At 40.2% G+C, this 12500-nt stretch overlaps 1 protein-coding gene and 1 long non-coding RNA gene across 9 annotated transcripts in view; one reads left to right on the top strand and one right to left on the bottom strand.

The window, feature by feature from the left end:
* Positions 1–8978, top strand: part of LOC113814494 (uncharacterized) — a 25934-nt gene extending 16956 nt beyond the window's left edge. For all 8 annotated transcript variants that reach the window (XR_003476501.2, XR_011398137.1, XR_003476506.2 and 5 more), the window contains 2 exons: positions 3031–3151; positions 8636–8978. This is a non-coding gene — a long non-coding RNA (uncharacterized lncRNA). The remainder of the gene's footprint in view (positions 1–3030; positions 3152–8635) is intronic.
* The window catches only part of Sld5 (DNA replication complex GINS protein Sld5), a 27916-nt gene continuing 23906 nt past the window's right edge, over positions 8491–12500 (bottom strand). Inside the window, exons 3-5 of the mRNA XM_070113893.1 lie at positions 11972–12123; positions 11310–11489; positions 8491–8722 (exon numbers count right to left, since the gene is read on the bottom strand). Of these exons, the coding sequence (XP_069969994.1) occupies positions 8626–8722; positions 11310–11489; positions 11972–12123 (429 nt within the window). The 3' untranslated portion in view covers positions 8491–8625. The remainder of the gene's footprint in view (positions 8723–11309; positions 11490–11971; positions 12124–12500) is intronic.

Here is a 12500-nt window from a genome sequence, read left to right as displayed (position 1 = left end):
GCTGCCTCAAGGCCTGTTAGACACAAGGGGACTACAAAATTGCTTATTATTGAGCTTTGAGCAATTTCAAAAGTATTAAATTTATTCTTATTATAATTTTCAATCTTTCAGTCACTTTGTAATTATAACATCTGTGCTGACCAGATGACCCTCATCCATGAGTTGAATTAGGGCCTGCTTAGCTCTTTGCAGCCTTGATCATAAAACTAAGAGGAATCCTGACAGAAATTATGGGAATAATGATATACCTATTTACTGGTACAGAAAATGCTGTAAAGAGTGATGGAGGCATATCTTGCCTTTTCCTGTGTGATTCACTAAGGGGTATTATTAAGGTCACTGGCTTTGACTCTGTCAGTGATGTTGCTCTGCTGTCTTAGTGTCTAGGGACCCATGTGGTGGCTTTCGATGCATTTAACAGTGAGAGGAAGCCCATTAGGTTTAGAGGTCAAGACCAAGATCAAGGATTTTGGGGGTCTGATAGGAGAACCTGCTCAGGTGATATGTGCATTACATATCTTGTTATTCATGACTGGTATATCAGATTATTCAACAAGAATCCTTATGCAGAAGGAACAGGAACACAACATCTAGGCTCTTATGTTGCCAGTCTTGCAGTTCAGCATTGAAATCAGGAACTCTACTTTGCCTTGGAGTCATGTGTAAATGCCTTTTGCAGAAGATACAAATGGCATGATTGTGTGTTCAATCAGAATCTGCAAACTCAGACTGTACAGACACTTTGCAGAACTCTGAAGGGATGATCCTGCTTATCAGGCTCTTCCTGGGAGAATGAAATGTGGAGGAGTCTATGGGAGGATCTTCAAAGTTATGACATGGGCAATCAGCCAAGCTTGTTGAAGTTGAGACAGCCTGAGCCCTATTCTGGTGCCTCGTCAAGAAGTTATCCCAAAGTTTAAAGTGACGGGTGCATGTGGCGCCGTGCACTCCTTGATGTCAGTCCCATTTGATTGATTGGTTGGTTGACATTTAACCCTTTGTGTGCAGGTACAGGTACAGTCCACTTTATTTTTTTTGTGAATTTTGTTGCTTATGAGTGGCTCAACAAATGCTGAGCTACCAAGAATTCAGTAAGAAGTCCCGGTGTGGTCGTACCTAATCAACCATTCTTTGAAGTTTGGGAAGAATCTTTTTTCTAATTCTATTACTGTTGATAGTGTTATTCTTATTGACATTATGAATATCATAATGTTTTTAGAATATTCAGATAAGTAGAAAATAAAAGAAAGGAATCTTTACAAAAAATCAAGGAAGGGTGAGTTAAGTAGGAATAATAATTGTCTCATTGGTGATTGTGTAAGTGATAAGCTAAAATCACAATGGCCATGGCATGTATGTCATGCCATCCCAGCACATTGGGTTTCCTGCTTTCCCACTACATTAGCAGGAAAGAAGAGAAAGAGAAAAAGAAGAGAGAGCGAGAGCGAGAGAGTCTTTTAACTTTAAGTTTAGTTTAATTCCCTTTGCTACACTGGCAGCGCACTAGATCAAACACATGTCAGCATGGTTGCTAGACAAGAACATTACCGTTGCACTACTGAGCACACAATGAGGGAAAGGGAGAGAGAGAGAGGGAGAGAGGGGGCAGAGAGGGAGAGGGGGAGGGAAAGAGTTAGAGAGAGGGAGAGAGGGAGGGAAAGAGTTAGAGTGAGGGAGAGGAAGAGGGGGAGAGAGGGAGAGAAGGAGAGAGGGAGAGGGAGAGGGAGGGAAGGAGAGGAGGAGAGAGGGAAGGAGAGAGGGAGAGAAGGAGAGAGGGAGAGAAGGGAAGGGGAGAGAGGGAGAGAAGGGAAGGGGAGAGAGGGAGAGAAGGGAAGGGGAGAGAGGGAGAGAAGGAAGGGGGAGAGAGGGAGAGAGAGAAGGAAGGGGGAGAAAGGGAGAGGAGAGAGGGGAGAGAGGGAGAGAAGGAGAGGAGGAGAGAGGGAGAGAAGGAGAGGGGGAGAGAGGGAGAGAAGGAGAGATGGAGAGGGGGAGAGAGGGAGAGATGGAGAGGGGGAGAGAGGGAGAGAAGAGGGGGAGAGAGGGAGAGAAGGAAAGGGAGAGGGAGAGGGAGAGGGAGAGGGAGAGGGAGAGAGGGGGAGTGTGGCAATAGATTTGCATCTGCCATTGACTGGTGTCAATCCTCTCATTAAGGAGTGTTTGGTGTGGGTGTGAGTGCCCACAGGTATGGCTGGGTGCTGGAGGTCGAAGGAGAAAGTTGGGGCGGCTCCCCTGATGGCTAAGGCCTGGGTAGACCTGGAGTTGCTAGCTTGTGAGTGCTGATCTCAGCCTGGGCACTAGAGCTTAATAAGTGCTAAGCTGTGTCACCTATCGGGAACGAAGGGAGCCTGCGGTCCAATGAGCAATCTGGGAGCTGTCCGTTCTCATCCAATCGAGTCTTGGCATTAGTCTTCGAGAGGCGGCTAACATGAGGTGCTGAGTACGTGGCTGTGGACCTTAGTGACCCAACCTGGGGGATGTATGCAGTGCTACAGGTTGTGGGGGTTGGCTACAGGAGGAGGGATAGAGTTAGAGAGGGAGTAGGAGAGGGAGTGGGAAAGGGAGAGAGCTAGAGAGAGGGAGAGAGTTAGAGAGACAAAGAGAGGGAGAGGGAGAGAGTTAGAGAGAGGGAGAGGGAGAGAGTTAGAGAGAGGGAGAGGGAAAGAGTTAGAGAGAGGGAGAGGGAAAGAGTTAGAGAGAGGGAGAGGGAAAGAGTTAGAGAGGGAGAGGGAGAGAGTTAGAGAGAAAGGGAGAGAAAGGCTGATGTCTATGAAAGGGGATTTATCACAGTGGATGTTTGTATCAGTGTGGTGTAGGTTGCTCCCTAGGAAGACGCTAGACAAGTAGAAAAACTTGGCAAGTGAATGGATGTTCAACTTGCTTTCTCTTTTTTCCTCTCTCCCTCTCTCCTACTTTCCTTCCTTCCTTCATTATCCTTGCTCTCCTCCTCTTCATACCTCTAGCCTTCTTTACACTTCTCTCAAGTTGCTTCTTCCTTTAATGATCCCAACAATATAATGTTTTCTTCCCCAGGTTTGATGAGTATGGTGACAGGCAAATAGTGGCTGGTACTCACTTCCTTCCGTCTGTCATTCTGGCTTTGATGCCGAGGTACTTGGTCTGTGGCACCCAAGAGCTTCTGGCTGTGGTAATGGTAAGTCAGAATTGTGACATCTTAGGCTGCTTTCACACCAAGGTGACACACTGCATGAGTCATGTTATTCGAAAACAGATATCTAGAAATATATGAAACCTTTCACACACAAGTGGCATGGCATGTCACTTGTGGCAAGTGCAATTTGTATGCCATTTCTGTGTGAGAGGTTTCATATACTTCTGGATATTCATTTTCATGCCACTTGTGACATACCACCTTGGTGTGTAAGCAGCCATAGGCTCCGTTTTTGAAGATTATGGAGAATTAGAGGTGATATTTATGGATCTCATTTTAGCGAATGTTGAATTCTCTTTGGTAGAAGAATCAAGGAACCAAGAGAGAAAAAGAGTGAAAATCAAAGGAATCTCTGTATTTGATGGGCAATACCAAAGTTGTAGCCACTATGGAGGGGTTCTCCAAGTAGAAGTCAACTTGAGGAAGTTACATTGGTGTTTTTCACAGATCATCTGAAGATTTTCCTCTTTTTCAGATGCTCTCTCTTGTTTTGTTTTTTTTTCTTCAGTATTTCGATAATATTTTGTATTTTCAAAGCCCGCTGATTAAATACTAGAATGTGATCAGTGTCCAGGTCGCATTATCTCAATAAATGCCAAATTTGCACATTCGCTAGTTTGTTGACCCACTAACGACGGGTGTCCCACATATGAGACACCTGAAAAAATAAACATTGCCAGGTGTCCCGCCAGTGTGACGCCATATCGGGGTTTGCGTTCCGACGCAACAGCGGGCAGAGTCCAGGGCAGCCCCGCCTGCCAATTTTGTAGCCACCCAGAATCTTTTATTTTCGGCTTTAAAATATACCGGTGTTAATGGGTTAAAACACCAATGGTTTATCCAAAGTTTGATGGACTCTTTAAAGGCAATTTGGGAAGTGGGAAGTGAACACTCAGAGGGCAAATGAGTTCACAGTAGATTTCTCATGCACTAAACTTAACAAGCAGCCTTGCAAAATATATGGAGAATAATGGCAAAATTGGAAAATAAACCAAATAGGGATCTTCTTCCTTACTGCAATGATACAGTACATGAGTGCAGTATCAGACAAGATATTGCAGGTTGAAGGATTAGAAAATCTTTAAAGGATATTTTCAGTCATTATGTGAGCATCAGTTGTAAAACATCTTTATAACCATGAAGTACATGCTTTCAAAATAAATTCTACCACACAGGCTATTAAAGAAGTTTTAGTTTTACCATATTTAGAATATATAAACTACATCACAAAATACAGTGAAGACAAAGCAGTAAGTGAATGCAACAGAACTGGTTGAGTAGCAGCAAAGCTCCAGCTAACAACAGAAGCTTTTGGCAAAACATCCTGTTGCCATCTTCATTCTTAAATGATGCCATTGCTTCAGATATGATGTACAAACTTCGGACAAAGGTCTTAATATCAGGCAAGATTTACTCAAATTACAACCTAATACAGTGCTCATAATATCAACAGACACAAAAGTATGGCATTGATCAGTAGAGCAATATGACAGTAGAATCACAATATTACAGATATCAGAGTATAGGGGACATTAGGGTACATAACTAATTTAAGTATGAAGTCACAAAGATATTGAGGGACAAAGTTTTACAAAAAAAAGATAGAAGTAGCATCTGTAGTTCTGTATTTTTATTGCTTTTAGTTTCTGATCCATCTTAGAAATAAGGTCATATCTGGGGGAACATTACCAAAGAGCAATGTACAATACAAACTCAGTATTAGAATGATCACACAAAGACCATATATTATTGACTGAGTATGTAAGATATAGAAAAGGTATGAATGAGAATGAGTATCTTAACAGCACAAGAGATGTATATGACTGGTTTTGACTATATTCTTGTCAAACGTGTCTCTGTTGACGATGTTGAAACTGGTCAAGAATTTCTCTTGTGCTGTGAAGATATTCATTCTCTTTCATACCTTTTTTTAATATTTGTTGTAATGAACAATGTTCAAAGTATGTAAAGAAAAAGATTTATAAACATACCAGTCTTGTAAAGGACATATAGGGTCACAAGTAGCATTTTCTTTAACTTGAGCGGATGAGGTCAGGTAGGAAAACTTCTTGGGGACCAAGCAAAATTACCAAAACAATTCTACACTGGACAGTGTGTACCTGCAACTGCTAATGGCTTCCATTCATCTTCATATAATTCTTCTATATTTGGCAATGCAATCAGTCTTCACAGATGTCCAAGTGAAATGCCATCTTAATTTTCTGGTTATGCTCTTCATCCCCTGGTCCTATATTATTTATAGACGAATTAACATCAGATGGAAGACTGGATCACTACCTCATACAAAACATTTCATAACTGCTATAGATATAATCCTACTGAAAGGTTTAAGTTTTTAGGTGAAATAAAGCTACAGAGAGAAAAGAAACTTGAAATCAGACAATCCTCTCGAAATGAGAACACAAGAAAATGATGTAGTGACTGCCATTTAATATGGGTCCATGCCTGTTTCATTACATTTTCTTTCTGTCCTTCATATTTTATATATATTTTATTTATTGTTATTTTTTGAGAACTCATATTCAGTCCCTGTCTTCTTGTCTCCTGTAACAGAGTAAAGATTAATATAAATTGCTCCAGCTGCATCATTCCCTTGAAATAGGATCAAAGGAACCACTAGTTTAGTATTAGTAAATTCTCCAGACCAAGTTCATTACTTATAATGATACATTTATTAGACTGGCATTAATAACTTGTTAATACTATATTTGTCATGAAGGCTGTCACTTTGGTAAAAAGAGGGTATCACATAACAGTCTTCTTTTTTTCGTAGGCAGTGAGTTGAGAATATTTCATCAAGAAATAAACAACTTTGGATCCTTTAGTTTCTGTGTGAAGTTTAAGGTCTATACAGTATTTTTATTTGACCCTTTTACATAAAAATCAGATATGTTGAAGTGGACTCTAATAATTGCCTGTTAGAGGTAATAATTCCTTGTGTAATTTGTAATTTTTCACTTTCAAAAAAAAATCTAAACTTGGCAATTATTGTTTTTTAATAAATAGAAAAAAAAAAAATGTTTAGACAAGTTCAGAAGGCCATTGTTTGAAAGCTGAAAAACTGCAGGCCTGTATAGCAAGCTGAAAAACTACAGGCCTGTATAGCATGCAGAACAGAGAACAAACTTTTGTTAGGGGCATCTATGTGTGCCACCTGGAATTAAAGGGTCACTTCCCATGGCTAGAGATTCTATCCTGTGTCACTGAATTAACCCATTAACACTGGTATATTTTGAAGCTAAAAATAAAAGATTCCATGCGGCTACTATATCGGCAGGCGGAGCCTGTCCGCCAGCCAGCCGCGGCCCGCTGCTGCGTCGGAGCGCGAGCCCCAATACAGCGTCATACTGACGGGACGCCCGGCAATGTTTATTTTGTCATTATTGGGTTAATATACATAATACTTTTTCATGGCTTTTCATGAGAAGCCATTACTACACATCCAATAAGCAGGCTGAATATTTTGCATTTTATTTATTATACAGAGAAATTCATTTATTAAGAAATTGGCATTGTGTTGAAGCAGTGATTCTGTACTGAGAAGGGACAGAAACTGAACTGGAATATGCACCTATACAAGGTGGTAATGAAGGACCTGGCAATGTGCAAGAACCAAAGTAAGGACTTTGGTACTTCAGGGAAAATAAGAATGTTACGTAGTCAGCTATTTTTCTTTAGGCACCCTTAATAAACCTTTTTAAATTTATATATTATTTTAATTATTGCTACTATTAAGTGCTTAGTGTTGGAAAAATTGCATTTTGGATAGTTCTCAAATTAAGTTGTTATGTACAGTATAAAGCATAGTTTTTAAGAACACATTTTTATTGATTCTCTAGGATTGCTAATGCATGCTTGCTGTACGGCTGTAATGGTAAACAATGGGATTTTAATGTATTTCTTTACTTGTACAAATATTTTTATTCTTCATGTTATGTAAATGTTCATTAATCAAAATATTGTTCAGTTGTCTTTTGGTTATGATTGTATTTTAGGTAAAAGGAACATCCATGACTGAATTATAAATTCAATTTCAGAGAAAACTAACAACATGCTAAATGTAATGTTTAACCAAATGCTGCTGAGAAAATGTAATATTGTCTGTTGTTTTGTTTTGTGAAATGTATCTCTGCACAGATGGCTTCACAAGTGCTCAGCCACCAAGTAGTCAATCCATAGTCTACATGGCTCACCTGATTATTCCCTTCCGTGAGTTTTCAGGATTCCCCCCCTCTCTCTCTCCCTCATGCTGTTAATTTTGATACTGTTATTATCATTACTGTCATTATAATCATTACAGCTATTAAGAATAATAATATCAATATAAATAAAAGGGTAAACAGATGAGATAGGTTGGACTTGTGCCAGACTTTGCGACAAGGTATCTGTGGAGTCATCAATGTGTAAATGTCAACAATGAACTAAACTCACTGTGGGCATAGCATATTCGTACATGACAGTAGAGGTTCCCAAACCTGCCGGCAATTGCACTTCTACTGAGACAAGTAATAATTAGCAACAAACTTTGTTTAGAATTAACCCCTAGCCACCGGGTGGCATGTACGTACATGCCATGGCTGTTGTGGACCGAAAGACGGGTGGCATCATGTCATGCTAATTCCTGCGCCACTGGCTCGTCGGACGGAGTGTTTTTCTCCAATAGTAGCGGCCATTTATATGGTAAAGATTTTAGGCAATGGCACCTATAATGAAGGTAAACCTTTAAAATTTTAATATTTTTATAAATTTTAGCAAAATAAAAGCTTTTAGGTGCTAAATGTCGCTTGCAAACTACCGATCGAGTCAGGCGCAAACGGGAAACTGCCGATGAGCGCCAACAACCCCATCCATACGTCCACTTGCCAAGCATTTTAACCCGTTGGCACTGGGTTAAACATAGGGTTCTGATAGAGTTCTTGAGTATGGTCCCAACACTGACTGGATTCAAGTCTATTTTAAGTCCAGTAGCTCTAACTTGACAGAAAAGGTGTAACTTCACAATGCTAGGAGATTTTAATGAAACATATATACCTCTATGTATCTCTTACCTTGTATTCCCTGAAGGAGCAATAGAGTGAAAAGGCCTTAAAAGGTATACTTGTGCGTTTTCTAATTGTTCCTTTTCCAGGGCTTGTAATGCAGATTTCCCCCCCTTAGATTTGCATTTTGATATTTATAATGCAATTCCTACTCAAAACAAAGTCTGCACAGGCTTGATTTTCTTTATTATTATTATTTTTTTTAGGTGTTTTTGTTATATTGAATAAAAGGATAGTTGAATTCAGGATAATAATATAACCTTGACAATTATATAATATATTAAAAAGATAGATTCTGATTTAAGAACTTCCACTTTACAGAAAACCCTATCATAATAATAATAATAACAACAATATCTTTGAATTAATAAAGCTAATAATTTTCTTCTTTCTTTCTCATATTAAGGAAATGGCTCCGTTATGAAGCAAGTGACTGACGGATTTGTAGCGCATCAAGTGCTGGCCACCTTCGTCTAGGTCCACTTCCTCGTCTCTGGAGAATAAGAGAATTACTAAGAATACTAAAACAATAAACAAAGATGATATAGAAGTATCTTAATATATTTTTTCCTACAAACTATACATTTTGGAAACAGAGGTGTGCTTATGAAAAGAACTAAATGATAATGATACTGTCAATAATCACGATCAACTATGGAAATTCAAAAACAAACATAAGTACTGAATAAGCAATGTTCTGCAATGTTCTGTATGCTTTGGTCACAACAATAAAAGGTAATTCTCAAAAAGACAAACAGACTATACTGTTAAACCTAAAAGGCTGGTGACCATGAAAAAGAGAACTATTAAGGCTTTCACAAAACCATGTAATAGTGAAAGAGTGAGTCTTGAGAGAGAAAAAACTAAATTGAAATAAAGGTAGAGCTAATTACTGCATATGGACATCAACATCCATTTTGCCTTTATAGATTTGTTTTTTATATCTAATCCAGATATATGGATTGAAAAATTGTCTTGCAGAAATATACCAAAAAGGAAAATAGTTCAAGGCACTACAGGGAACTAGTAATATGAATGTATGGTAAAGCCTTTGTGCCAGTGGAACAGAACACGTTAGGAAAGTGGGAAAAGGGTTAAAATTATTAAAACAAAATGTGTTAGACATCAAAAGTTATACAGCACTATAGGATAGTATGGTAGTGAAAAGGGTCAAGATGAGGGGAGGTGAAATGGAGAAAGTTAAAGGGGGAAGGATGATTAGATCAAATGGAGAGTACCTATGCATCAGAGGAAAGGGAACAAATTGTCATAGGAAAAAAGTTGGGGATTCCATGGGGATGTCCAACAGGTTGGGAGGATTGGGGACAGGGGAAGACTAGCAGAGGTATGGGCTGCAGTGAAGTGGGGATAGGACAACAGAATGTGTGTGACTGAAAGAGGAACAGTGCATGAGAACCACTGTACAGATGAGCCATTATGAAGCAATCAATGGGTAACAAGGGTAGAACTAGGTGTCAGAAAAGTAGAACCTAAGGGATGAGAAAAGGGACCAAGGTGAAGGTGAAGTATCAGGAAGAACAGCAGGAGGGGAAGGATCTTGGAAAGGACACTGTTGACAAAAGAGACTCATGTGAGCCTCCAGGAAGAAGCAGAAGGGATAATGGAGAAAAAGGAGAGGGACGGAAGAAGATGGAGAAGGGGCAGATGGGGTGTGTTGGGAAGAAGACCGGAAGGGGAAACAGAGGAGGATAAGAATGGAGGTTTGAATGTAGAGGGAATAGGAGTAGAGAGACTGCAGAGAGGATGATGGAGAGGAGTGTTCTTGTGTGTCATGTTGAAGAAGTTTTGGATGTCCTCAAGAGATCTGGAAGGGAGTTGGGTGGGGGTGTATAAGAAATCAAGGTTTTCTCATTAGGAGGAGGAGTAGGAGAGGAGACAAACGTCCGAGGAGGAGAGGAAGAGGCAAGGGTAGGAGATAATGTGGTTAAAGATAGGGTGAAACATTTAGGTTGCCTGGTGAAACAGGTAAATTGAGGAGGAGGAAGAGGAAGACACTGGGGAAATGGTAGATGCAAGGGCATTCTGGGAAGAAGGGAGAGGAATGGAACTTTGAAGAGTGAGAGAAATGCCTTCTGGACTGTGTTGAGTGAGGCCAAGTTTGAATCCAAAAGTTTTAGGCAGGGCAACTCCTATAAAATATATTATGGTAGCCACCACAATTGGCACACATGCATGATTGTGCAGAGTAATTTAAATGCTCAGGACCAGACTGGGCACATAGAGGGCAGCAGGCTGTGGAGTGACAGTGCATGGCAGGGTGACCAACACACCAATATTTCTGACAATGTGGGAGAGGTTTATATGGCCAGACAGAGCATCACTTTTTGGCAGTATACTCTTCATGGGGGAGGTCATGTCTATGGAAGGTAATTTTGGTGTAGGATTTATGACAGCTTCTTGGGTGTGAGTAGCACTGTGCTGGTGGTGCATTATAGTCAATGAGGCAGAAAAGCAGGTTGTTTTCAGAATTTGACCAGTCCTTGTAGACAAGGCAGTCAACCAGGGAGATTGAAATAATTCCAGTACAAATATTAAGGAAGGAGTGAGGCTTGACAGGAATAGGTTTGCTAGAGATGGAAGTCTCTAGCCTGGGACTCAGATGTAACTGTGACAAGGCATGAATAATTGGAATGGTTGCAGACTCAAACTTTGTCACCATGTCTTTGCAGACACTACTGGAAGAAGAGGGTATTGTGAGTAAGGGGCTGTAGGAGGAAACGGAAAAAAATTGATCCCACTTGGCTGGGCTAATTAGAGTAATCAAAAGGCTTGCAGAGGTGGAAGCAGAAGACGATGAGGGCAGGCGGAAGAGGCAGTAGTGTTGAGTGAAGCAGTACTGTGGGGATGTGAGAGGGCAATAAGGATTTATAGTAATAGGGTGGTGGAGGGTTAGAAAATAAAGAAGACTGTGTATGAGGAAATTGAGTGGAGCAGAGAGAGGAGAGAGGAAGGAATTATTCTGAAGATTATGTATCGACCTGGGTGGATGACTCAGAATAGATCAAATTGATAGCAAGAGCAAGAAAGAGAAAGAGAAAAGAAAGATGAAATACCCTTACCTTCCTTCCCCTGTGTCATCCTCGATTAGCACCCCTGGAGTGGTCTCCTTCACCTTGAGGAACACGTAGCTATCCAGGTTGGGCTTCACACTCATCTTGTTGGGGTCGAAGGCGCGCAAGTTCTCAGGGACGTGCTGAAGGATGAGGGTTTGGAAGTGGGACTCCAGATTCGAGGCATACCTTGGGGAGGAGTTTTAGGGCTGTGACTCTGGTCTTAGCTTTGTTAAAGGGAAATTTGTCCGTCAATGGGATTACCCTCATTAAAGAAGTGAAAGAGAGGAGCTGAGGTCAGTAGGTAAAACAGGGTAAAAGGGAAGAAAACAGTAAATAAAACTAATCTCATTAAGCCATGTGAATGATTTTAATTCAGTGATCTATGGAGACAGATTTAAGATGAAAGTTTTAATGGTTTGTTTCATAAAATTGAGAGGGTTTTGAGGCTCTTCAAAAAGCATACGCATTAAGTAAGAAAGAGAAAATGAAAGAAAAGAGGGAAAAACAGATAGAGGATGAAGAGGATACACTGAACAAGTGGGGGGATACAAAATAGATAAGAGGAATATATAATAAAGCTAAGTAGAAAATCATTATATACATAGATAGACATGATTGCGAAGCAATAGCAAAGTCCATGAAATGAGAAAGATAAAAAAAGAACTTACTCCTTCGCATAGTTGACCTCTGCTGGGGATAAAGTGGCCAAGCTCTCGTCTGTGACCCGACCTTCCTTCTCCAGCAGGTAATGTGTGAATTTCTCAATCTTCTCCAGTCTTGTGCGGAGGTAACTGCTGATCATGTATCGGATGCGGTCAATCTTGAAACAAGAAAGAGGGAATGGATTCTGTCCAATAACTGTCTAATAACGGTTAATGAACCAAAGATGGTAATTAGTTTGACACGGATATCTCCCTTCGTTACAAGAGCTATGACAGCACCTTCTTCAGAGATTCATGTGACAGGAGGAGGCAATTACCTCGAGTGAATGCTCTTCCCAACCCATAAGCCTTGAACCCGCTTCACTTGGAGATCTTACTGACCCCAGCAGAACATTTATCACTAATACCACAATACCCCCAAATAAGCCAAGAATAAGGGTTTAAGAAGAAACTACTACTTAATTTTTCACTTGTACTTCTTTTTTTCCCTTAGGAATTGTCTACTTATCCATATTCTTAGCTCTCAAACAAATAC

Source organism: Penaeus vannamei, chromosome 35 (assembly GCF_042767895.1).
Source record: "Penaeus vannamei isolate JL-2024 chromosome 35, ASM4276789v1, whole genome shotgun sequence".
In the NCBI taxonomy this organism is placed as follows: domain Eukaryota; kingdom Metazoa; phylum Arthropoda; class Malacostraca; order Decapoda; family Penaeidae; genus Penaeus; species Penaeus vannamei.
This window is presented reverse-complemented; position numbering and strand designations above follow the sequence as displayed.